The 27,114-nt window shown below is 46.5% G+C and overlaps 2 protein-coding genes and 1 pseudogene across 2 annotated transcripts; 1 reads left to right on the plus strand and 2 right to left on the minus strand.

Moving 5' to 3' along the window:
* Positions 1-5,327: 5,327 nt before the first annotated feature.
* On the plus strand, positions 5,328-8,780 carry LOC124661723 (histone-lysine N-methyltransferase, H3 lysine-9 specific SUVH1-like). The gene is made up of 3 exons (XM_047199607.1): positions 5,328-5,386; positions 5,796-6,091; positions 6,197-8,780. Exons 2-3 carry the CDS (start codon positions 5,818-5,820, stop codon positions 8,212-8,214), a joined length of 2,292 nt encoding a protein of 763 aa, XP_047055563.1. The 5' UTR covers positions 5,328-5,386; positions 5,796-5,817; the 3' UTR covers positions 8,215-8,780.
* A 1,025-nt stretch (positions 8,781-9,805) lies between these two features.
* On the minus strand, positions 9,806-14,089 carry LOC124665552 (probable arabinosyltransferase ARAD1). The gene is made up of 8 exons (XM_047202949.1): positions 13,643-14,089; positions 12,328-12,501; positions 11,819-11,976; positions 11,582-11,729; positions 11,222-11,476; positions 10,450-10,560; positions 10,287-10,355; positions 9,806-10,031 (listed from the first exon to the last, which is right to left on the minus strand). The coding sequence occupies exons 1-8, from the start codon at positions 14,087-14,089 to the stop codon at positions 9,912-9,914; spliced, it is 1,482 nt and encodes a 493-aa protein (XP_047058905.1). The 3' UTR covers positions 9,806-9,911.
* A 7,797-nt stretch (positions 14,090-21,886) lies between these two features.
* Positions 21,887-26,900, minus strand: LOC124662925 (annotated as a pseudogene).
* Positions 26,901-27,114: the final 214 nt, after the last annotated feature.

Raw genomic sequence — 27,114 nt, forward strand, 5'->3', positions numbered from 1 at the left:
CATAGCCATTAGGAGGGCCAACATAGTTAGCATAGACATCACCATAATACTCAACAAATAATGCATAGTGATTGTTTGGCCCCGTGCGGTCACCACTAGTGGCTTTGCCATTATTAGTGACCTTCTTGTTCTTATCTTGAGCGGGTTTCTCCTTGTTGTAGTTCTTCTTCTTGTGAGACTTGGGAACATATCCAAGTCCAAACTTTTGATTGTTTGACCTTTGCTTACTCAAGAGGTCATCCAATCCCATCTTGTTCTTAGCGGTGGTGAACTTTGCAAGTTCCTTTGTTAACCTAACATTTTCCTCAAGAATAGATGCTTGCTCACAAGAGTATTCATTAGGATGATAGTCGAGACCATATTTAGTCACCAAGGATTCAAGATATGCATTGATCTCAACATGCAAAGAGAGTTCCTCTTGTAAACGAACATGTTCCTCAACAAGCTTAGCATGCTCACTAGTAAAAGAGGTAGGGGAACTAGCATGCTTTTCAACAACAATGGGATCCTTCATTGATTCAAGTGCCTTTGTGTAGGTTTCTTGGAGTAGGTCATGGTTCTCTCCAAGTTTCTTGAGCTCATCCTTAACAAGCTTGTTAGCTCTTTCAAGGTGGTCAAGATCCATAGTGAGAGAAGCATGAGCAACTTCAAGTTCCTCCTTTGAGGTATGGAGCACTTGAGTCAAAGATTGATCCCTATCAATAGTTTCTAGGTCCTTAACTTTATCAAGTTCATAAGTTTCAATTTGTTGCTTAAGACCTTGAGATATGCACCTTTCGGTTTTTAGCTCTTGTCTTAGGAGATTGAATCTCCATTCCTTCTCATTCAAATGATATTCTAATTCCTCAATGGACTCATCCTTTTCCTTGAGTGAGTCCATCAAGAAATCAAACTTGACAAGAGCTTCACCACGAAGGGTGCATCTAACATCATAGAGTTCCTTAAGCACAATTAATTCTTCTTGATTTTCGTTTTCATCATCAAGAACAGTAGATAGGGAAGGTGGAGGTTCCATTACCTTGGTTTCCCTTGCCATAAGACAAGAGCCAACGATTGTAGAGGAGGGAGAGTCATCGGAGTCATCGGAGTCTTCATCTTGAGTTGTCCTTGCCATGAAAGAAGAGCCAACATCATTCTCCATGGAGTAATCCTTGGAGTAGTCATATGTGAAGAGTGACCCGGGCTTAGAGAAAGCCAAACCGGCCACTCCGGCCTCCTTCTCCTCATCTTCCTCTTCTTCATTGGACAAGTACTCGGCCCCAACAAAAGCTCTTCCCTTGTTCTTCTTGTATCGATCGTTGATTGGGTTTGGCTTCAATCTTGGCTTGACCCCTTTGATGAACTTTGGCTTGTCTACCCTTTTCTCATAAGGGCACTCATTTGCAAAGTGGCTATCTTCATCACAATTGTAGCAAGTTCTCTTCTTCTTCTTGTCATTGAGGAGCATTGGGAACTTTGCCTTGTACTTCTTGGCAAAGAAAGCAAAGTCGGTAGCAATGTCACTAGTTGAAGTCATCTCTTCATCTTCCTCAATTTCATAGTCTTCTTTGCTTCCATGGTTGGCTCTAGCTTTGAGAGCAAGGTTGTGTGACGCTTCATGGTTGTGTGAGGCTTCATCAACACGGTTCATTGCCATGAGCCTCTTTCCCGCTTTGGCCATGTTTTCATTGGCGGCCACATAGGAGACTAGATCATCGGAGTTGAGATCGGCACTCTTGGTCATGATTTGCAAGTTGAGTGCAAGGTTGGTGTCCTCTTGCTTGACGGCAATCATAGCAATGACCTTGGACTTTATGAATGCTTCATTCATCTCGAAGCCGTCATTGTACTTCTCAACACCAAGTCCCTTGACTCTTACTCTAAGAGCACCAAGCCTAGCATAGACATCGGCCATGGATTCTCCATCTCGAATCATGAACTGGTGAGCCTCTTGCTTTGCTGTCTCATAAAGAGCTGATTGGATCAAATCGGTTCCCTCTTGGAGTACTACGATCCGATCCCACAACTCTTTAGCGGAGTCGATTTCATTGACTTGATCAAGAAGCTTGCGGTTGATGCCACTTCTAATCTTGTCACGTGCGGAGGCATTGAGTTGACGGTTGTAGAATTCGGTGGAGGTCAACCGAATGGGATCTTGTGGCTCCCGGTATCCATGAACAATGATCTCCCATAGCTCCACATCTGCAGTTCACGAATATGAGATTCCATAGAAGATTTCCAAAAAGGAAAGTGAGTTCCATCAAAATGGGGAACATTCCCACTATGGTTTATATGAGGCATGGGTGAAGTGTTTTTGGGATAGTCATGATTAACTTCATGGAAATTCCCTAGAGAGGCCGAAGCCGCACTAGGAGGAGGTCCACTAGTCAACTTCTTAAGCATGGCAGACATTTCTGTCATTTGGCTTTGTAGCTCATCCTCCTTTTTCTTCTTCTCGGCATCATATGCCAAGAGTCTAGATTTCATCTCTTTAACCGAAAGGTTAGAGTCGTCATCTAGACCCTCGAAGAGTTTATCCATCTCACTCTTAAGGCGGTGAAGCCCTTAATAAGAGTCCGAGCTCGATACCAATTGAAAGTAGAGATGGTAAACCTAGAGGGGGGTGAATAGGTTTCTACAAGTTTTAATTCTTTCTTTGCAATATTAAGCTTTGCGGAATATAAGTGTGAGCCTAATGCAAAACTAGGTGAGGCAACCTAGATGAGGATACAACTAACTCGAGCACGAAGGCTCTCACAGAGCGATTAAATCACAAGTAAGGAGTTCGGTTAGAGATAACCGATAGCACGCGGAGACGAGTATGTATTCCCGTGTTCCCTTGCTTTGCAACAAGGTACGTCACGTTTGGAGGGGTGGAGGTACCACGAAGGATTCCCCACGCCACGAAGGCTCACCCTATTCTCCGGAGCCTATCCCACGAAGGAATAGCTCACTCACTTGTGGTAGACTTTGAGGTAGCCTCCAAACCTTCACAATCTTGCCTGGAGCAAATCCACAGCCCGGATGCTTCCGGACTCCTCTTGCCCACCTAGGGTTTCCAAGGAACCCTAGGAAGCAAGCTTCTCAATGAATACAAGGGGGAATGAGATTTGGCTTGGTAGAACGGTAGATCGGGTCCTCCTCTAACGATTCCCGGGAGGGATTTGAGTTTGGGTGGAGGAGGAGGTAGATCTGAGGCTTTTGGTGTTTCTAGCAATGGAGTAAGAGAGAGAGAGAGAGCTCAAGAACAGCTTGTAGTGTAGTGCCTAACTGTTCAGAGGTAGGAGAAGGCTTATTTATAGTATTCTTCGAAATATGGCCGTTGGTCACTTGCCACCTCAGCTTTTCTCTCGACAAACCCGGTTGACCGGATCACAGACCGAACTGCCCGGTGGTGAGGCCGGTCGGACCGGGCCAGTGACCGGATGCCCTTTGCGTCGTCCTGGAGCTCCTCCGGTTGGCGCCTGGTTGGCGACCGGTCGACCGGGCCGCACGCCGGACGCTCCTGTTGGTAGGCCGGTTGACCGGTCGGCAACCGGATATGTTGGTTCCTCGCATGGAGCCCGGTTGGCGGCCGGTCGACCGGGCCGTGCGCCGGACTCGCCCCGGTTGGCGACCGGTTGGCCGGGCAAGACGCCGGACTCGGCCGGTCCGTAGTCCCGGTTGGACCGGGCTGCAGACCGGATTTCTGCTGTAGACCCCTTTTCGATTGTTCTTGAAGTGGGGGGGTCTCCTTTAGCCTTCTTGTTCCTTTGATACACCATTTATGCCTCTTTGCCTAATACCTGAGATTATCCTTATAAATATATTAGGCCAAATACTCTAGCACGGTATCATTGTTACCAAAATAATGGATAAGGGTAAAATACCCTTACAGCCGGGTAAGGGAGGGCCCGCCGGCACCGGCACCGCGCAGGGCTTTGCCCGGCGGCACACGCTGGCGGCGGCAGGGGAGGGAAGGGAGAGGAGGGAGCGGGAGGGCAGGGCTAGGGTTTCTCCCCTTCGGACGCCGCGGGGGACGACCAGGGAGAGTGCCTCCTCAATAAGGCCATCTTCTTGTTCCTGTTTTTTTGGAAGCTGGCTGCTCTTGCGCTCTCCCGTGGTGCAAAGTGGTCGCCGATGAAGCTCCTCGTCAAGCCATTAAGGAGGAGGCTTCACAAGACCAGCAGATGGTGATGCCTTCTTCAATAGGCGGGCTAGTTTGATCTTTCTCCTCATATGGAGGCCTGTTAATCTACCTCTCTTCCTGGCCGATCGTGGTGGCGAGAGGTGGAGTGGTATGGAGTGGTGGTCTGCAGATTGTGAGGGGATCGGGGGAGATCTGAGGCTGCTTGTTCTTCTCCTTGCGTGGAACACGCGACGTCGTGGATTGATCTTTGGCCCAAAGGACGGCCCGACTGCTACCTCCATCGAGGAGGCTCTCTTTGGAGTCAATCTCTGGCCTTGTGGTGGCTGGCGGTTTTGGCTCTTCGTTGGCAATGCGATTATCTTGGGCACCTTCTTCTTGGATCTCAGCGTTTTCTACGCCTCGAGGTCGCCGGCGAGCGGCGGAGGAGGATCGACACTTGATTGCTTTGTTTTTCTTTCTGCTAGGGTCCTTTTTGTAAAAGTGAAGGCCTTATCTTCAGATTCTAGGTTTGCTAGGGCAATAGATGTTAGAGGGCCTTCTGGTAATTTTGTACCCGCCTTTTATTAATGCAGCTTCTAGGCCTGTCGAGGCCTTTGTTTGATGTTAAAAAAAAGCATTGTTTTTTTAGGGAAAAAAACATTGTTTTTTTTTTGCGAAACACAGTACAATCAAAGACGCTCATACATATGCACACACACTCACCCCTATGAACGCATACACGCACACCCTATCCCTATGAGCACCTCCAAGAGACTGCGTTGAAGAACTGATCCAACGGATCTTGAGATTGACGAAGTCACCACAGGCGCCTCGCTGTCGATGGAAACGTCGCCTCCCACTGAAGAATATTCCGCCTTTATGAGACACCAAAGTGTCAAATCTAACATTTAAACTCTGGTAGGCTGGAGGTGCCACTGCCCTCCTAACCATCCTACCGTACAGAGTACTAGCACAAGTTCCCCCAGGCACGGACGAACCCGTCTCCTACAAGACACCACGCGAGAAGCCCGTTCAGATGTTCCGTGTTCTACGACACCGCATCTTGTGCGTCCATTCTTTGATCCAACGGACGAGAACGAACGAGTGGCTACCCACCGTGCCTCGGCATTTCCCACAGGTCCAAATAAACTCCCCAGTCCCCACCCACACCCACAGTCCACACCCAAATCCCCCCTCCTGCCAAGTTTAGAACAGCTCTGCCCGCCTCCCGCCGCCCGCCGCCCATGGATTCCCCCGCCTCGTAGAATCTGCACGCCAAACCCCGGATTCTCGCCAAGGTGAGCCCTTCTCCACTCGGGGAGCTTCGCTCCTTATAGTTCTTGGTTTTCTTTGGAGTCTCCCGCTGGTTCATGGAGGATCTCTCCGCCCCCAACCCGCAAAAACCCCATTTTTTTGACGAACCTGGTTGGCGGCGGCCGGATTGGGGTTTCCCGGGCTGGGGAGAGGCCGTCCTAGGGTTTCCTCCAACAATCCCTCCTCGGGTAGTTCGATTGATGCTTGTTTTACTCCGCGATTACCATCTCTATGGCTGCAGAATCGATGTCATCTACTACTGTCTTCTGGGTTTTCCTCTGATTCTTCCATTTCGAGCTATGGCCGGAAAAACTGAAACTTCACATTTTTTTCCCGCACGGCTAGGGCAAGCCACGGACACTGATTCCGACCCTGCTACTTGTTTGATGCAGGTGGTCCAGCTGCGAAGAGCCGAGATGAACCGGCCGTCGAGTTTCGTGCCCACGCCTGACCAGGATGTGCTGGACATCAAGCCCCTGAGGACCCTGTCTCCGATGTTCCCGGCGCCGCTGGGGGTCAACACCTTCAACCAGCCGTCCACCCCCGGCACCCCGCCCCTGGTGTTTGTCACTACAGCTGGGCAGTTTCCTGGGCTCAGGTCATTCTCTGCATTCGGTGCACAAGATGCTGCTGGAGGGCGGCCTGCTTCATCCAATGGCCAGGCTACCGGTTTTGGTGGTCGGCCTGCTGGTAATGGAGGCCATGGTACAGGTTTTGGTGGTCAGTCTGCTGGGAATGGAGACCATGCTACAGGTTTTGGTGGTCAGTCTGCTGGCAATGGAGGCCCGGCTACAGGTTTTGGTGGTCAGTCTGCTGGTAATGGAGGCCAGGCTACAGGGTTTGGTGGTCACTCTGCTGGTAATGGAGGCAGGACTGCTGCCAATGGGACTTCAAATGCAGGCGCCAGTGCTGACGTGCCAATTGATGCCACCCCTATCTCAGTTTGCAAGCCGACGCCGCCACCTACGAATGCAGGCGGCAGTGCTGACACACCAATTTACGCCACCCCTCTCGCAGCTTACAAGCCTAAGACGCCAAATGTCATACAACTGGATGATGACGACGACGACGATGACGATTACGCTGTCAACCAGACATCAGCATCTGGGCGAGCAATCAAGAGGCCATCGCGCCTAAGTGGATATAGGACGAGCGGTGGTTTGGGCAGTGACAGCAATAGTGGAGTGAAGATCAAGCGGCATAAGTCCTCTAACAGGATGGCTGGTACTGACCATGAGTTTACCTTGGAGCCCCATTCTTCCAGCGATCCCAGGGAGGTTGTGGAGGAGGTTCTAATGACCTTCGAGGCGCTGCGGCGTAGGCATCTTCAGTTGGATGAGGCGCAAGAGACTGGCAAACGTGCGGACCTTAAGGCTTCTGCCATCATGAATGCCAAAAATCTTAGGGCTAACGCTGGGAGGAGGATCGGAGGTGTCCCTGGAGTTGAGATTGGGGATATTTTCTACTTCAGGATGGAGCTAAGCATTATTGGGTTGCATGCTCCTAGCATGGCTGGGATTGATTATATGACTGCCACGTTTGGTGATAGGGATGATGATTCTGTGGCAATATGTATTGTCGCTGCAGGTGTTTATGAGAATGATGATGATGCCACAGACACGCTAGTCTACAGCGGTTCAGGAGGTAATAACAGGAACAATGAGGATATGCATGACCAGAAGCTTGAGAGAGGTAACCTTGCCCTTGAGAGGAGCCTGTCGAGAAAGAACGTGATCCGGGTTGTACGGGGATATAAAGATCCAGGTTGCTTGGCTGGGAAGGTTTATATGTATGATGGCCTCTATAAGATTCATGAGTCCTGGAAGGAGAGAACAAGAGCTGGGATCAATTGCTTCAAGTACAAGCTGGTGCGGGAACCGGGACAGCCTGAGGGATTTGCAATCTGGAAGATGTCGCGAAAATGGGTAGCGAATCCAGACACTAGAGGCAATGTTCTACACCCTGATCTATCATCTGGTGCTGAGTATCTCCCGGTGTGTCTTGTCAATGATGTTAACAGTGAGAAAGGACCAGGCCTTTTCACCTATATTTCTGAGGTCAAATACCTGAAGCCACTAAGTTCTCTGAAACCATTACAGGGTTGTAGATGCGTTAGTGCTTGTCTGCCTACTGATTCCACTTGTGGCTGTGCGCAGTGTAATGGAGGTAACTTACCATATAGTTCAACTGGGTTGCTTGTATGCCGCAAACCTATGATATATGAATGTGGTGAATCTTGCCTGTGTTCAGTTAACTGCCGTAACAGGGTGACCCAGAAGGGGGCTAAGATTCACTTTGAGGTCTTCAGGACAGAGAATCGAGGCTGGGGTCTTCGTTCATGGGATCCTATACGGGCTGGCTCATTCATTTGCGAGTATGTTGGTGAGGTTATTGATGATGAGAAATTCAGTCTGGATGACAGCGAAGATGATTACCTTTTTCAGACTGTGTGCCCTGGTCGGAAGACATTGAAATGGAATTATGGGCCTGAACTGATAGGGGAGCAAAGCACAAACGTTTCACCTGATACTTTCGAGCCACTGCCAATTAAGATAAGTGCAAAGAAGATGGGGAACATCTCACGTTTCATGAACCATAGCTGTGCCCCTAACGCCTTCTGGCAGCCAGTTCAATTTGACCATGGAGATGATGGTCACCCACACATCATGTTCTTTGCGCTCAAGCATATCCCTCCCATGACAGAGCTGACCTATGACTACGGTGAGATTGGAGCTGATTCTAGTGGTATAGGTTCTCCTAGAGCCAAGAGCTGCCTCTGTGGATCCTCAAATTGCCGGGGCTACTTTTGCTGATTATGGAAGATGTGAATTCTGTTTCTCAACATGCCAATCTATTTTCTAGGTAAGAACTGAATGGTATTCTCTGAATTGATCATCATGCACACATGTAATTCCTTTGTTGTTGGACATCCCTGCTTGTCATGCATATTTACAGTCAGTCTTATCAGTATTGCATAAGCAACCAATTTGTGCTGATAGATACTAGTTGGGATATTTGCAGTTTAGCTTCGTTGCAGCTGTAATAGAAATTGTGTACATTTAGGAATGCATGTGAGAACAATGTTATTCCTGTCCTGTCTAGTAACTTCAGGAATTCTCTTCTAAGAACTCAGACATTTTATGGTTTAGTACATGATATAAATTATCTTGGATCAGTGATTTATTTACATTTGGACTATCTGTCAATGCATATCATATCCTGCTTATGATTTTCTGTTATCCTCCGCTATTAGCTTCCAATTGTTGCTTTACTTGTGTTACTACCAGAGTGGATGTAGTTTCTGATGTTGTAAACAAGCCATCTCTATTTTTTCGTGAACCTGCCTCTGGATGATCTCTTGGTTGTTGGTTCTGGTCTTTTGCAGATAATTTTTTGGCCGTTCTGAACTTCTGGTGGTACCTGGAAGAAGGGAAGTGTGCTCAAGTCTGAAGGAGGTAGGAGCGTCTCAAGTGGCTCGCCTCATGACTTGGCCGTAGTGGAAGTATGTAGTAGATTATTGTCAAACTCCGCAAACTGCAATGCCCGTTGTGACACAGGCATGTTCTGAGTTCTGACCGTAGGCCTTGTGAGGTCAATTTTGGTACTAGGTTAAGTTGAACTAAGCTCTTTGCGCGCAACTGTGAATTCAAGCGCGTAAAGTGAAACTACCGACTATATCCAGATTAATAGGTTGGCATATTGTTCAGAAGTTTCTGCCATGACTGTTATCTACTCCCTCCTGTCTCTTTAATTGACTCGGATTTAGCATAACTTTATACTAAATCTGAGTCAATTAAATAGGACCGGAGGATTGGTTGGAATCTACAAAATGGATTTGCAAATTTCCTAAGAAATTGCTTCCCTATGTTCTACATAACTCCCTCAGTTCCAAAATAAAAGGCACACTTCATGGTCTTTGATGCATGGCCGATGATATATACTAAATTATATGTCTTTCAAATCTCTTTTATTTCACATATATTTATACAAATAAGCATAAATCGTAGTCAAAGTTGTGGTTGTTGACCAGGAAAATTTAAGGTTGCCCTATATTTTGGGATAGGGGTAGTTTTTTTTCATTGCATCTACTACAACTAATAATAATATGAAAAGCAAGAGTTGTGGTGGATCCAGATTATGGTAGCCATCAAACTGTCTAAATCAAAACGGATCACATTGCTCCAATGATTTTGCATCACATCACGAGATATCACGGAGAACCCCTCACACCAAGAAAAAATCTTTGCTCATAGATGAGACATGCGCATAGCATGTATACAATTACTAGAAATCCGTTAGAATACACTTACTCCAGTTTGTCTCATCATTGGTTAGCTACAATGGGATATGTCACTGTAGCATCAGTTACACCAACTACACACAAGGGACAGGGACGAGGGGCGGGTCAAAACTACCGTCGATCTCACAAAAGAACGTGGCACATGTACGCTAACAATGACTAAAGAATGACTGTTTGGGAAATTGGGTACAAGGAGAAACGGTTCAGACTTTAGAGCAGCCTCGTGATGTTCCCAACTCTACATTCGCAAGTGCATAAGCTCCTAGATTCTCTGACCACACGGTGTGAACGCTGAATATGCAACTTGATGTTTACCAGCTTACCAGCAATCTGCATTTCAGGCACGAAACAGATAAACTGTTATAGTGAAATCTACGTATTCCAATCTCAAAAAAGATATAAGGAGTACTATGTATTCCTGACAGAGGATTGTAAAGTTAATATTAATAAAATATATGAACGAAAATGCAGATAAGATAACTCTTTTTGCGTAAGGACTAAGAATCACAATAGTTGAACCAATCTAACGACAAAGAAAAATTATAATGCAAATGTAATAGGGCTAGAAGAATGATGCGGGATTACCATTCTCCATGTAAGGTCTTCTGGTCCAAGGGGCTGAGCTGGACTTGAATAGATAAAATGCCTTGAGTACTGTAAATGCATCATGAGTAAAAAATAGTCAAAAAGATTGTATCTTCCGAGAAAACCTAATGCGAGATAAGTTTGATTCAGGTAAACAGCTAACCTTGACAAGATTAGATTGCATTTCCTTAACTATTTTGGTATCGATTCCTCTTAGGTACTTCACCAGCCAGCCAGGTTGCACAGCATCATTTGATGAAACAAACAATGCTATCTGGAGAGAAAAATAATAACACCATCATTGAGCACGTCATATTTCACACTACAGAAAAGTTGCGTTTTCCAAATGCAGCAGACAAATGCTGATGACCAATGGTGAGACACAGAGACATAATTAGCATGCCACAACTAAATGATTATATTATCTGGATGGAGTTTATATCTACGGCTATAACAGACTGCAGGCTTAATCTTTTCTGTGCATGCCCACACAAAGACATGATCTTCACAGCAGTTTGCAATTGATCAAAATTGCCCGTGCAGCTTATCTTTTGTTTGGTGACCAATATTAATGTTTACACAAGCTTCAGAAACATTATTCGTGCAGATAACAAGGTTGATATCTGTCAAAATATAGGCACCACTGCCCAACTATCAATGCCATTGCAGAATAGAATCCAGACATGTCCACTCCCAACAAAAAGTGCAGCCAGCCAACAATAGTTCTACTGTTACTTGTTAGCGACTTAATGATAAGAATATATTTGTTGGTTATTTGAGGGATTGAACTAGCAAGATGCCTTGTCTGTTTTCCTGGGTAACATGCTAAGTTTTGGAGCTCCAACAAGATATAGCGACCTTTGCAAATAGTAATACTTCAAGATAATTGAATAATGGTAAAGGCATGTTGTGTAAGAACAAAGGGTCAACTTTACCTTTCTGTAGTCAAGTATTCCTTCAAAAGGAAGTTCTAGTTCGTCACTTACTATAACTGGGATACATCCACTAACAATTGCATCAAACAAGCGAGCAGAAGATGGGGTATCCCCAGCTGGATTCAAGCAAAAGAGAGACTTGCGCATGCCATTCTGAGCTGCCACTTTTCCCTCAACTCCAGCAGTCCCTTCTTCTATGACTATGTCTTCTACATTTTTTAATTCTGTCACAAGATTACTCCGAATCTTACCACCCTAAGCAAGGTAAAAAAAGAGGTTAGAAAGCAAACGACAACAAGTGGAACTATCACACACAACCTAATATTATCAAAAGCTGGAAATAGTACCAAAAAAACTTACAGCATTTCTTTTCAGTCTTCCTCGAAAGAATAGCAACGTGCTTCTTTTAGATTGAGTTTCTGACGCACACTTATAATCACAAAGATCAACATTTGGGACATATGGAAGGATAACATCCTTTTCCAGATATACTTGCCCAGGTTTGTACCTGATATAAGGTGAGAAACGTGAGGTGTGTTGTTCAGCTGATGTACACAAGCAGCTCTAGGACAAAGTGGCGAACAATGAACATCATACCAGTTCCCAGTAGAATCCATATCAGGCAGAAGCCATACTGCTTTCTTCACGAATCTCCTGACTGACTTAAAAGACCATGGGTGATGAACTGGAATAATATGGTCTCTGCCTTCCGAGCGTTTCCAAGCAGGTTGATCAGTCACCCACTTCAATGCTTCCTAACACCAGAAAAGTAACACTAGTAAGATCCTCTTGGAAAGAAATAGAGGTGAGTAATTTGCACTCTAAACAGAGATACTTCAGATGATTTCCTACAGCCAGCTGAACCAAAAGAAAGCCATTATAGATAGCAATGGAAAACTGAGTTCAAGCCATGCTCTGTATTACAATTTCTGGTTTGACTGGGGAAACAAATTTAATTTCTTTACTACTGAATGCCATGCTTCTAGTAGGAAGGATTAAAGCTTTCATTTCATGAAGAGATTTGCCTAAACAACATTAGCTTGGCCATATGCATGTCCTACAACAAACACTAGCTAAACATTAAACCTTGAGAAATGCTCCCACACCCTATAAAGTGCCTTGCATTCTTGTTTCTCCAGCAAGAAGTAGCTGATTGTTGTGAAGAATGGGACATAGAAAATGTCTGCTTCTTCTTGCCGCTGAACCCTGATAACATTCTTCAAAAGTCGTTGTGATTCAGGAGCAATGAGATCAGCCCACAGCCAGTAGTCAATAGAATGCTGCATAAGGAAATGGAAATCCATTAAGATGGTACAAAAAAATTGGGAAGCTCCAAATTCATAATGCTGCATTATTACTAAATGTGCAGATGTGTAACAAAACCATGCTGCAGAAGTGTTGTACTGATCTGTGACACGCAAGAGATGATAGATTTGAACAAGCAGCGCACATGCGAATTCATCTTATAATCGTGACTAGGCCTCAGAAACTAGAGTACAGTTATTTAGGCGCAAACTTTCCCCATCCCAGCCAATATTAGCTCATGCTTTTCCAGCTTTACCGTTTCCTGTTAAATGAAAACTACAGTACTCTATATAGGTCCAGTCTAGAAGCATGTGCGGCTGACAAGAATAACTTAGTAGCGTCTGATCAGATAAAAAAAATATGACAGACGGCCAGCCTAGAACAATTCCTACAGCGGATAAGCAGATAACGATTCACCGAGATCCAAACATACAGTTGATTTGAGCAACATTTGAAAACCTTCCAATAGCAGCAGAGAACATACGGGCATATGCAGCATCAGAAATGAACATAGCAAGCAATTGATATAAATGTAGTTAAACTGCAACCCCTAACCAAATAAAGCACGTAGATCTTGTGGCATGGAATTAAATGGCATGAGATACGATTCGGCATCAGAAATGAACATAGCAATGCTCCTACTATCAGCCAGCAAGCAATTGATATAAATGTAGTTAAACTGCAACCCCTAACCAAATAAAGCTCTGTACGATCATCTATAGAAGCACGGAGATGTTGTGGCATGGAATTAAATGGCACAAGATACGATTCGGCATCAGAAATGAATATAGCAATGCTCCTACGCTCAACCAGCAAGCAATTGATATTAATGTAGTGAGACTTCAACCCCTACAGATCCAAGCATACAGTTCATTCCAGCAACATTTGAAAGCCTTCCGATAGTAGCAGAGAAGAGACACGTTATGCATCAGAAATGAATATAGCAATGTCCCCACGCTTAACCAGCAAGCAATGCAGATCAATGTACTGAAACTTCAACCTCTGGACAGCTAAAACTGCGTGTACTGTACGAACTACAGCAACTGCTACCAAATCTAGAAGGACAGGACAGAGATCTCGAGGCACCGAATCAAGACTGCTGGCTCGCTCGCGTACCTGCTCGATGAGCCTGTGCACGGGGCTCCCGTTGGAGGTGAGGTTGTCCGTCTGGCGGTACGAGTCCCTGAAGAGCCTGAGCAGATCGTAGGTGAACTTGCGCGGCATCTCGTACACGTAGACCCTGAGCGGCGCCGGTGCCGCCGGCCACGCGCCCCCGTACAGCCGGGCTTCCTCCTGCGTCCGGATCGCGGCGTCGAGGTCCGCGGGGGCCGTGGAGGAAGCGGCGGGGCGGGGCGGGGAGTCGAGGAAGCGGTCGAGGGAGGCGACGAAGGAGGTGGTGGCGGCGCTAGGGTTGGGGAGTGGGCCGGGGACGGGGCGCGGCGGGGAGGGGGCGAGGAGGAGGAAGTAGACGGCGGAGAGGAGAAGGAGCGCGCCGACGGCGAGCAGGCAGCGGGAGGAGGCGGGGCGCGCGTGCGCCAGCGAGGGGAACTGCTTCCCCGCCATGGCTGGGGACTGGCGAGTGGCTGGAGGAAATAGCACATAACACCATATGTTGGTGAATTTTTTTTTCACAAAACCACAGGTTGCAGTTTGTTTTATACAGAACACCAGATTTCTTGATAATCTTTGCAAAAAACACATAATACTTGATTAGTCTCTGTTGACACAGTAATTAGATGATTGGGCCCAGTAGTAGTAAGAGCATCTCCAACGGGCGACGCAAACGGACGCTGAGCGACCGTTTGCGTCTGCGCATGCCGAAAATGCATCTGGTGCCCCTCCAGCGGTGCGACGCAAAAGTGACCAGGGCGTCCGCAGCGACACAAACCTGCCGCATATTTGCGCCTGGAATGCGTCGCAGCGGACGCCCCAAGTGACCGCTCGCTTCTCCACCGGGCCCGCCCGGTAGCGAGCCCGTATCGAGGTCATCGCTTCGCGGCTATCGCTTCGCGGTCGGCCGCTTCCACGTCTGCGCCGCAGCCTTCGCCATCAATGTTGCGGCTGCCTCTTCTACGCGCGCACTGGTGGACGGCGGCTGGGCTTCTGCGCCGCCTTCAATGGCATCGCTTCCCGCGAGGGGACGGCCTTGAAAGTCGACCGGCATCGTTCTTGCCATCGCCCACACCTCCACTCCCACCACCACCGCCGCGCGCCGCCGCACCACCATGGGAAAGAAGAAGAATGATTTTGAGGCGTCCGGCAGCGGCACCAACAAAGCTGTAGGTGCTCCAGAAGTAATCACCTGAGGCTTATAAACTGAGTCCGGTAACTGAAGATCAAGCGTAGCCTCATTACCACAACCGACAAAAAAAAGCTCGTAGGTCTCGGCAACTTCAGAATAGGACACCGAATGGTTGGGTGTGCCCCAGAATCACAAACCAAACAATAATGAATAACCTTACATTCCTTTGTTGCATGAGTATTTACGGCGCATTTCCAACAACGTCCCACCTTCTTCTGCTTCACCGCTGGTGCATCAGGAACAGTGACACTCTTCTTCTTCCTTCTCTTCTTCACTTGTCCAGGCTGCGGTGGTGGCTGTTGATGCGTAGGTTGCTGCATATGTGGCTGCACCATACTCTGATGTCCAGGCACAGGGTATTGAAAGTGACCTTGGTACTGTTGATACGAGCGTGGAGACCCCGGCGACAACCTGCGCAAAGGAGCGCCGCTGCGCAGATCCTGGCGAAGTCGAGGACGAGGAGACCATCCCCCGCCGCACGTGCTGCCGATACAACTCTTGCAACGTCAACAAAGTCCGCGAACACGGCCGGCGGCGTGATCCGTCTGGGAGGGAGGGGGCCTTTCCAGGCCTTCATCTTCATCGGCGGCTTGGGCAGGCGAAAAACCGGAAGTGAAGATGACGCCGGTCTTCCTCCCCCCGCTGGCTTCACCGTCCTAGTCGGAGACGAGGACCGGGCTCGCTGCCCACCCGAAGTGGCGGCCGCCGTCTTCCTCTCCCATGACCTGGATGCCGCAGTAGGGTACCCAATCTTGGACCGGAACTCATCAAGATGCTCGCCGTCGCCATGGCCGTCGACGTTGCGGAGAGGCAGCACATGCGGCACATCGTCGAGCCCGCGCCACACAACTTCCTCAGCCACCGAGATCTCGTCTTCGTCGTCGGAAACGTCGCCGATGGGATCAAAACGCGACCCCGAGCCTGGGGGACCCACCACCGGCGTGAGCACCGGCCCGATCGGCGGTAAAACCAGCCGCTGCCGGAGCCTAGACGCCGGCATGACCCACGCCATCTCGGTCGCCTCGGTCATTGATACGTCTCCGACGTATCGATAATTTCTTATGTTCCATGCCACATTATTGATGATATCTACATGTTTTATGCACACTTTATGTCATATTCGTGCATTTTCCGGAACTAACCTATTAACAAGATGCCGAAGAGCCGATTCTTGTTTTCTGCATGTTTTTAGTTTCAGAAATCCTAGTAACGAAATATTCTCGGAATTGGACGAAATCAACGCCCGGGGTCCTATTTTGCCACGAAGCTTACGGAAGACCGAAGAGGAGTCGAAGTGGGGCCACGAGGGGCCGCCACCATAGGGCGGCGCGGCCCGGGCCCCGGCCGCGCCGACTCGTGGTGTGGGGCCCTCGTGTGGCCCCCACGTTGCCCTTCCGCCTACTTAAAGCCTCCGTCGCGAAAACCCCGGAACCGAGAACCACGATACGGAAAACCTTACTGAGACGCCGCCGCCGCCAATCCCATCTCGGGGGATTCTGGAGATCTCCTCCGGCACCCTGCCGGAGAGGGGATTCATCTCCCGGAGGACTCTTCACCGCATGGTCGCCTCCGGAGTGATGAGTGAGTAGTTCACCCCTGGACTATGGGTCCATAGCAGTAGCTAGATGGTTGTCTTCTCCTCATTGTGCTTCATTGTTGGATCTTGTGAGCTGCCTAACATGATCAAGATCATCTATCTGTAATGCTATATGTTGTGTTTGTCGGGATCCGATGGATAGAGAATACCATGTTATGTTAATTATCAAGTTATTATCTATGTGTTGTTTATGATCTTGCATGCTCTCCGTTATTAGTAGAGGCTCTGGCCAAGTTTTTGCTCTTAACTCCAAGAGGGAGTATTTATGCTCGATAGTGGGTTCATGCCTCCATTGATACCTGGGACGATGACGAGAAAGTTCTAAGGTTGTGTTGTCTTGTTGCCACTAGGGATAAAACATTGATGCTATGTCTAAGGATGTAGTTGTTGATTACATTACGCACCATACTTAATGCAATTGTCTCGTTGCTCTGCAACTTAATACTGGAAGGGATTCGGATGATAACCTCGAAGGTGGACTTTTTAGGCATAGATGCGGTTGGATGGCGGTCTATGTACTTTGTCGTAATGCCCAATTAAATCTCACTATATTTATCATGTCATGTATGTGCATTGTTATGCCCTCTCTATTTGTCAATTGCCCGACTGTAATTTGTTCACCCAACATGCTTTTATCTTATGGGAGAGACACCTCTAGTGAACTGTGGACCCCGGTCCATTCTTTTATACTCGAAATACAAATCTGCTGCAATACTTGTTCTTTCTTGTTTTCTTGCAAACAATCATCTTCCACACAATACGGTTAATCCTTTATTACAGCAAGCCGGTGAGATTGACAACCTCACCTGTTTCGTTGGGAGCAAAGTACTTTGGTTGTGTTGTGCAGGTTCCACGTTGGCGCCGGAATCCCCGGTGTTGCGCCGCACTACATCCCGCCGCCATCAACCTTCAACGTGCTTCTTGGCTCCTCCTGGTTCGATAAACCTTGGTTTCTTTCTGAGGGAAAACTTGCTGCTGTGCGCATCATACCTTCCTCTTGGGGTTCCCAACGAACGTGTGAATTACACGCCATCAGTCATCGCCTCATCCTAGCCTACGTTGGTTAGTAGAAGAATATACTGGTCGAACCAGATTGATCGAACCAGACCACTCCTCTAAATTACCGTGTCAAATAGGCTAATTATGTTTTATGTGTTTCTTGCAAAGATTTCAAGGAAATATGGTGTTCGTGCAAAACAAACGCAACCTCGTGGTTCTATGCAAAAGATTCACCAACAATCGGTGCTACGTGCTATTTCCTCGAGTGGTCGCAAACCCGAAAGTTGTGTCAAGGCGAGGCAATTTGGTTTGGTTCGTTGAGAAAGGAAACAAGCAAGGTTCCGTCGGTGCACACAGGGTTCTATGTTGTGATAAAATTCTTGCTAAATTCAAACTACTGTAGTATACAAAATAAATTCGAACAAAAGCACACCTTAACAAAGGACTATCCAGATTTTTCGGAAAAAAATATATTAATATCGTCAATACCAACTACGTCCAAATTCTGCAATGATATAGTATCCTAATTGTAGGATAACGTTGCATAGAAAACAAAAAAATTCCTACCGCGAACACGCAATCCAAGCCAAGATGCAATCTAGAAGACGGTAGCAACGAGGGGGTATCGAGTCTCACCCTTGAAGAGATTCCAAAGCCTACAAGATGAGGCTCTTGTTGCTGCGGTAGACGTTCACTTGCCGCTTGCAAAAGCGCGTAGAAGATCTTGATCACGATCGGTTCCGGCGCCACGAACGGGCAGCACCTCCGTACTCGGTCACACGTTCGATTGTTGATGAAGACGACGTCCACCTCCCCGTTCCAGCGGGCAGCGGAAGTAGTAGCTCCTCTTGAATCCGACAGCACGACGGCGTGGTGTTGGTGGTGGTGGAGAAATCCGGCGGAGCTTCGCTTAAGCGTGCGGGATGTGGTGGAGGAAAGATACCGCTAGGGTTTGGGGAGAGAGGGGGAGGCTAGGGCGCCGGCCAAGGGCAGCCCTAGGTGGTGCGGCCAAGAGTGGGCAGCCCCCTCCCTATCCTCCTCATTATATAGGTGGAAATCCCCAAGTGTTGGTATCCAAGTCTTCGAATAAGACCCCAACAATGAAACCTCCCATATGTAGGGAAACCTACCCAAGGTGGGAATCCCACTTGGGGTGGGATTCCCCCCTTCCATGAGGGGGTTGGCCGGCCACCCTAGGGGAGTCCACCTTGGACTCCTCCCCTTTAGGGTTGGCTGGCCATGCAAGGTGGAGTCCCTCCGGGACTCTACTTTCCATGGTGATTTCTTCCGAACTTTTCTAGAACCTTCTAGAACTCTGCCATAAATGCACCGGATCATTTCCAAACTTGGAATATGACTTCCTATATATGAATCTTATTCTCCGGACCATTCCGGAACTCCTCGTGATGTCCGGGATCTCATCCGGGACTTCGAACAAATACTCGAACTCCATTCCATATTCAAGTTCTACCATTTCAACATCCAACTTTAAGTGTGTCACCCTACGGTTCGTGAACTATGCGGACATGGTTGAGTACTCACTCCGACCAATAACCAATAGCGGGATCCGGAGATCCATAATGGCTCCCACATATTCAACGATGACTTTAGTGATCGAATGAACCATTCACATACGATACCAATTCCCTTTGTCACGCGATATTTTACTTGTCCGAGGTTTGATCTTCGGTATCACTCTATACCTTGTTCATCCTCGTCTCCCGACAAGTACTCTTTACTCGTACTCGTGGTATGTGGTCTCTTATGAACTTATTCATATGCTTGCAAGACGTTAGACGACATTCCACCGAGAGGGCCCGGAGTATATCTATCCGTCATCGGGATGGACAAATCCCACCGTTGATCCATATGCCTCAACTCATACTTTCCGGATACTTAATCCCACCTTTATAACCATCCATTTACGCAGTGGCGTTTGATGTAATCAAAGTACCTTTCCGGTATAAGTGATTTACATGATCTCATGGTCATAAGGACTAGGTAACTTATGTATCGAAAGCTGATAGCAAATAACTTAATGACGAGATCTTATGCTACGCTTAATTGGGTGTGTCCATTACATCATTCATACAATGATATAACCTTGTTATTAATAACATCCAATGTTCATGATTATGAAACTAATCATCCATTAATCAACAAGCTAGTTAAGAGGCATACTAGGGACTCTTTGTTTGTCTACATATCACACATGTACTAATGTTTCGGTTAATACAATTATAGCATGATATATAAACATTTATCATAAACATAAAGATATAAATAATAACCACTTTATTATTGCCTCTAGGGCATATCTCCTTCAGTCTCCCACTTGCACTAGAGTCAATAATCTAGTTTACATTTGTAAAGATATAATACCTTGGCCTTATGGTGCTTTATCATGTATTGCTCACGGGAGAGGTTTTTAGTCATCGGATCTGACACGCTCAGAAACGTATGTATTTTGTAATTCATTTGCGTCTCAACGCATCACTCATTCCCAAATGAGTTGGCATTAAATATGTTTGATCTTCTGGTGGAACCTTAATTCCATCTGTCCGAAATATGTCACTAATATTGTCACACACAATATAGCTTCAAAGTTCGACTCTGTCGGAACTACACCAAGTTCTCAAAGAACCTCTTGACTTAACATCCTTTGTCATTGTCAAAATAATGACATACTCGCCTTCTTTTGTAGAATCCGTCACAATATTTAGAACTCTTCTAAATCTAGCATAGACAACTTCTAGCTCATTGTGCTACCTTTTAAACAACACTTAGTCTAATTTGAGGTTGAAATTATATTTTATATGTGACAAAACCAATATCGGTGTAACACCTTACAGCGATTTGTTTGTCATTTCTTCATACAAAAAAATATATATATATATCCTTAGTTCTTCTAAAGTACTCAAGGATATTCTTACTGTCGTCCAATGATCATTATATGAATCATTCTGGTATATGCTCATAACACTTTATAGCACATGATATCTGATTGTGTACATATTATTCGTGATCTATAATCACTCATGCAAAAGAAGCCTGGTGACCGGGTGTATACGTGAGCACGCATCCATTGATCGACACGTGTCACTATTAGCCATTTCTTGTTATCCCCATATTCCGGTTAGCCATCCACATTAGGTCCTAACTCCACACTCATGCAAGGTGGGACCCATATTTGAATTCAAAAAAGTGGACCCTATTGCGCACTATTCTTGCAGGCCCTACTTTTGAATTCAAATAGTGGGACCCATAAATCTGACCCTACATTTTTTAATTTAAACATTGGGACCCATATACTGGACCATAATGAATCAATTTCGAATATGTTGTCCCATTACACGGACCTAGTTCCCAGACTCCACTTTCCGATTCAAATTGCTTTCCCCATTTGCCACCTCAGAAGCAGTTTTTCTTGCAATACTCTAGCGAGCATGCTTTTGTTTGCTCATACCGTGCTGGACTCATTCTCGCCGGTTGCATCCATTAGATACACCCAGCTAACATGTCTAATCTTATTATAGTTGACATGAACATTCCAAACATTGAGTACACACCATTTAATCCCGTCAAGTAGTCAGTCATAGTGTAGAGTTAACCCTTCTCGTTACCCTCACACACCTCTCATGAACGGTCTTTTCTTGATCAAGCACAGCCGTTTACCCATCATTACTCAACAGCGCCAGAGGTAGGAGAAGATGAACAGTACTCCAATACGTAAAAATACAGGTAGGATAAGATGAGCAGTACATCTTTATCTCCTTATATATCCGTTTTTGCACACAAAGGTAGCAGAAGATGAACAGTACATGTTATTCTGTCCATTGCACACAGTGATAGGAGAAGATAAGCAGTACATGTTTTCGAAAGTAAACATACTAGGAACATAAGTATAACATATAGAAGAGATCCAGCCAGGCCGCTCCCGCTCGAATTCATCGCCAGGCCGCGCCATCAGCTGAAATCCACCCAGGCCACAGCGGGATCCAGGAGGCAACGGCGGCAGCTCCGCCCCAACCTCCTGGCAGCGCCGGAGGCCACGGAAGCTCCGGCAGTTCGCCCCCAACCTCCCGTCTGCGTAGAAGGCGTTGCTGGCAGCTGTGACAGCTCGCCCCGACCTCCCGTTAGCACCGGAAGCCGCGCCGGCAGCTCGGCAACTCCCCCCCAACACTGCCGGCAACATTGGAGGCCGCGCCGGCAGCTTGTCCCCAACATCTTGGCTGTGCAGGTCGACGAGGAGAGCTCCTGCAGCCCACGTCCCCAACCTCCCGGCTGCACATCGCCTTCTCGCCGGCTCCAAGCAGCGTATCTCGCCGTGATCTCCGGCAAGCACCACAACGACAACCTCTTATCTCCAGGGGCAATAGCAGGACTTAACAAGTTAACATATCAAACTCACCCAAATGTGCTGAAATAGAATTCAGTGTTTGAATTTGCAGCTCTTTAGAGCTACACATGCACTAAGATCAATCTAGGAACTTCACCTGCTGTTGTGGCGGCTGCTGTTCCGCTGCTGGTTGCTGGTAATTGGGGTACCCTGCATAGGCTCCATAACCATACATGTTAGGGTCTTGAGGTTGTGCATACCCACCACCATAAGCCTCATAACCTTGTCCATAGCCACCATAGTAACCACCAGCACCAGCAGCTGCCCCCCACTGGTTGGATTCCTGCTGAGGATGAAATGTTTATAGACCATAATGTTAGCCACTTTAGATAGAATAAACAACATGTACAGGAAAGAACTTTCAGTATGCAATAATTGACCTGAGCCTGTTTATTCGAAGGGCTCCGTCCCCATGAAAGCCTCACATTCTTCCCACCAATCAAGGTCCCTTGCAGCATGTGAAGAGCTTGCTCAGCAGAAGGCCTGAATAAGCATTGAGAAGAGTATCTTAGAATAAAGTACTTTAGACGTGTGCAGAAGGGAACAAATAAGGAATCAGTAAATAACATGAACCTGTTAGCAAACTGGACAAAACCGCATCTCTTTCCAACAGGGATCTTTACATGGACAACTTCCCCATAAGGAGCAAAAACTTGTTTCAAGGCATCTTCACTGACATTGGGGTCAAGGCCACCAACAAATATCTGAGATCAAACAGACTAAGTCAACAAAAAACTGGAAATCAACTAAGATGGTACAGAAAAGTAGAACTAAGAACGCATGGTGGTATTGTTAGGATCATTGTCGGACTGAGCTCCTTAAGTATTTGTATTTGGTACTGTAAATGAAAGCAAAAAAGTGTAAAAAGTGAAGTAATTGACCAAATGAGATCTGAGGTTGTGAACTTAGGCATCAGTGCATCACACTCACCCTCCAATTTTGACGGTATAAAATGAGCTTTAAAACAGACAGCAAAGGTAGGAAAGCACTCAATAAATATTCAATGATTGTTCACAAAATAAACTACAGAGAACATACTAAATCCTGGATAGTATCACTTGCTAAACACATTACCCATTTACCCTGAGTTATCGAACTAGAGTAATGAACATTATCAGTAGAAGTTTCAGTAGTAGAGCTTAGATTGCAAATTACAGCTCGAGGCAAGATTGGCATTGACTACGTACTGGGAGATAGTTGGGAGGAACCAATACCCAAATCGTCTGGTCTTCCATGCCTGGGAGACGAACTTGCTGTCCCCGATGCGGGAGATGCTGGCGAAGTAGCCAGCCGCGCTGTGCCCTGACACCGGGCGAGGGCCTGGGCGAGCAGGGAGTGGTACCCATGGGTGGGGGCGTGGGGCGGTCGACGCAGAAGTGGACGCGGGAGGGGCCGGCGTCGTCCGCGTTCTGGATGAGTTCCCGCAGCGCGATGGTGCCCTCCAGGTAGTTGGCCAGCACCTTCGTACTCTGACGGAGAGAGCGACGCGCTCTTGATGCTGGACGGAGAGAGCACCGCAGCGGCTCCCTCCACGTTCTCAACCTCCTCCAAGGAAGACGCCGGCACCAGCGTGGGGATCACGCCGAGATCTGGCATGCACAACTCATCCTCTGTGCCTTCGCCGAGATCTGGGAGGTGTTAAAAATCGAATTGTCCACCACCTCGATGCAGCAGATTTTTTAGGAGAGCGTGGCAGAGGCGACGATGCGCGAGGATAGGAGAGGCGGCGGAGACGCGCGCGAGGGAGAGGGCGCTGGCGGTGGACATGCGCCGGCGAGGGATGGTGAGAGGGAGGACGAGCGGTGTGAGAGGGACGCGAGTACCTTATAAATGCTTTGTCTGAGATAGGAGTCACGAGAGAAAAAGATCAGCTGAAAAGATTCCCTTTTTCACTCACGCGCCAAAAATAGGGCGTGAAAAAAATTCCCGCCCACGAAACCTAATGATTCGCAGAAGTAATCATTGAAACATGGCCCACGCATCGCAGGGCAAGTTAGGATTAGTGTCGCGTAAGCCAACGACCAGTCAACAGCCTCATTCACAGGAACCGAATCTCAACGCACATTTAACGGTAGCCAAGGGGTGCTCACGTATACACCCGGTCACCAAATCCTCTCTCATCACTCATGTGTTTTTACTCATTGAGTGTCAGATACACTCAAGTCTTGTTAAACCTTTACATGACAAAAACATTTTCTTAATATTTCTATATTGAACTACTTCAATATCCATCATATGTACTTTGACTTAAACTTATTTATGTGTTTCAATCTATCTTCATAGATCTTGACACTAAATTTGTTTCGATCCATATCCTTTCATTGAAGTTAATTCTCAATGAAACCTTTTTAATCAAGTATATAATTACATCATTTATAACCAACTATATGTCACCTACATAAAGTATTATAAATGTGTCTTAGCGCTCCCACTTAATTTCTTGCAAATGCAAGCCTCTTCATCGTCTCTGATGAAATCAAAAACTCTTTGACTATTTCATCTGGTGAAGATTCCAACTCCGTGATACTTACTTCATCCAATTGATGCTTGTATACCTATCTAGTATTCCACGGACCAGCAAAACTCTTGGTTGTATCTTGTATACATACTTCGTTAAGTAGTGTATTTTGCCATCCTACTAGCATATCTCATAAAAGAAATATGTAGTGATTACTAGAATAATCCACATAGACTATAAGCATTGCTACGGAAGATCTAATCTTATCGTATTCAACTCTTTGAACTTTGTCGTAAACAATTTTTCGATAAGTCAAGCTTTCTTCAAGGATATTTCATCCAAGTCTATCAATTTCATAGATCCATTTACTTTCATAAAGTATTCATCTATCTTGGATTTCATGGCGCATGGCCATTTTAACGGAGTCGGGGCCCATCATAACTTCTTTGTTTTGTAGTTGGTTTATCATTGTTCAAAATCAATCCTTTGTCCACAAATCATTTATTTGATCACAAAGTAAACCATACCTACAAGGTTCAATATGTACTTCGATCTCCATGGCTAAAACACTTTGTAGTCATGAGAGCCATGATCGTCGTGGCCGCTTCCGAAACCAATTCCGATGCTGCGCTACTCCGATCATTATGCTCAGGTTCATAAACCTTATCAAATTATATTGTCCTCCCACTCAAATACTTCACTCGAAACAATTTCTCGGAAATAAGAAACATTGACAAACACTTTTGTCTTTGTCTCGTGGGAAGAATTCCCAATTAAATCTCTCGGGATAACCAACAAAGACATTCATCCGATTTTGGTTGACTATTAGGGTTTATACCCATGCCATAACTTGTATGGTGTCATTTCAACGGATCATGATGATGCTCTATTCAGTGTAAAAGCGGTAGTCACTAAAGCATAATCCACAAAAATATAATGGCATCAATATTTTATCTCATCATTGATCCAACAAAGTTTGGATATATCTCTTGGATACTTCATCATCATTATGATACTCCAAGAAACGTAAGTTGTAGAACAATTTCATAACTCTCTTAGATGTTCGCTAAAACTCGTAATTCAAATATTTCCACCATGATCCAATCATAGATATTTGATTTCTATTACGATGATTTCCACTTCATACTGAAATTTATTTGAATCTATTCAAATGTTTCAAACTTCTTCCTTATTGAATATATCCATATATATATACTCAATTCATTGTTGGAAGTTTTTATGAAGTAGAAGAATCTCCCGCACACAACTATGCCCAGTGAACCACATACATCAGCATGTATGTTTCCACTAAGTTAGTTGCCCGTTCAACTCTTGGCCTATTAACGGTATTTTAGTCATTCTTTTTAGAAAAGATTTGCAAGCGCCAAATGATTCAAAAATCAAGTGACTCCAAAAATCCATTTGCATGGAGTTCCTTCATGCATTCCTTTCTAACATGATCTAAATGGCGGTTCCACAAATAAGTGGAATTCAAATCATCTGCCTTGTGGCATTTTAGCGTCAGTGTTATGTATGTGTGTTTCACCATTAAGATTTATAATAACTTATCCATCGTACATGGAGTAATGTCATAATTTGAACAACTCACTGTTTTCATTTGACCAGAGCAAAATAACAATTATTAAGTTCTTTATTATAAATTCTAAGGGCTAGATAGAATGCCAACGACGAACATAATAACACTTTATTTTGTTCAAGACGTGCATTCCTATCATATTACTTGTCAGTCACTTAGGCCATTGTATTCTTGTATTGCGTTGTTTTGTATGACACTTCATACCAACCAATATAGTACTAATACCCAAGAATTTCATAGTGTGACTTAACTAGGAATACAATCATAACATGTACTCCCTCCGTCACGAATTACATGTCGCAGCGCTAGTGTAAATGAACTTTTGCATTTCCACCCTTTATATTTCGAAATCAGCACCGACCCATCCCCAATCTAAGCAGGCAACTTCGCGGGCGCCGGCGGACTCGCGCGCTCGGGATCAGAGCTTCCGGCCGGAGACTCACGCGCCCCTCGCGATCGACCGCCGCCGGAATCGCGCGCCCCTCGCGGTCGACCGCCGCCGGAATCGCGCGTCTCGCGCACGCGGGCGGACGGAGTCTCGCGCACGCGGGCGGACGGCCTCCGCGCCGGCGATCTCTCGCGCCGCGGGCCAACAGCAGCCTCCCGCGCTCGCCGGCGCCTCGGAGCCGCTTCTCTTCGCCGCTGCTGGAGCTCCCCTCTCGCCGGCGATGGAGCTCGAGGAGGATGGACCCGAAGTTGCTGGAGCTCCTCTCTCGCCGGCGATGGAGCTCGAGGAGGATGGACCCGAAGCTGCTGGAGCTCCTCTCTTGCCGGCGATGGAGCTCGAGGAGGATGGACCCGAAGCTGCTGGAGCCGCCTCTCGCCGCCGCTGCTGTAACATGTTGTCCGCCGGTGCTCGGAGGTCCCTCTCTCCGCCGCCGGAGCTCGAGGAGCTCGAGGAGGCAGGCGGCGGTGTTGGGGGACTGGTTCAAGTCCACGATCTTGCCGTCTTGGCTGTCGAAGACCCGCAAGTTGCCGTCATCAATGGAGAGCCAATGCGAGTACCCATTCTGGCACATCATCCATGGAGAGCCCGACCTGCAGATGTGCCATTGTACAAATTCAATTTCTTTGGAATTCCCAAATGCATAGGTTCAAATTCAGTTTCATTGGAATTTCCAAATGTATAGGTTCAAATTCAGTTTCAATGGAATTTCTAAATGTATGGGTTCAACTTCAGCTTCGTTTGAATGTACAGCAAAAATACAGAGATGTTTATACAAATTATACATTTGA

The sequence above is a fragment of the Lolium rigidum genome, chromosome 6 (assembly GCF_022539505.1).
Source record: "Lolium rigidum isolate FL_2022 chromosome 6, APGP_CSIRO_Lrig_0.1, whole genome shotgun sequence".
Taxonomy (NCBI): Eukaryota; Viridiplantae; Streptophyta; class Magnoliopsida; order Poales; family Poaceae; genus Lolium; species Lolium rigidum.

What these genes read in the sequence shown, in the direction of transcription:
- LOC124661723 (XM_047199607.1), top strand. Translation starts at nt 5,818, where the DNA reads ATGAACCGGCCGTCGAGTTTCGTGCCCACGCCTGACCAGGATGTGCTG. An exon ending in TTTTGGTGGTCGGCCTGCTG is followed by an intron (nt 6,092 to 6,196) that starts GTAATGGAGGCC and finishes GCCCGGCTACAG; the next exon opens with GTTTTGGTGGTCAGTCTGCT.
- LOC124665552 (XM_047202949.1), bottom strand. Translation starts at nt 14,089, where the DNA reads ATGGCGGGGAAGCAGTTCCCCTCGCTGGCGCACGCGCGCCCCGCCTCC. An exon ending in GAAGACTGAAAAGAAATGCT is followed by an intron (nt 11,477 to 11,581) that starts GTAAGTTTTTTT and finishes TACCTTGCTTAG; the next exon opens with GGTGGTAAGATTCGGAGTAA. An exon ending in TGCAATCTAATCTTGTCAAG is followed by an intron (nt 10,356 to 10,449) that starts GTTAGCTGTTTA and finishes ATGCATTTACAG; the next exon opens with TACTCAAGGCATTTTATCTA.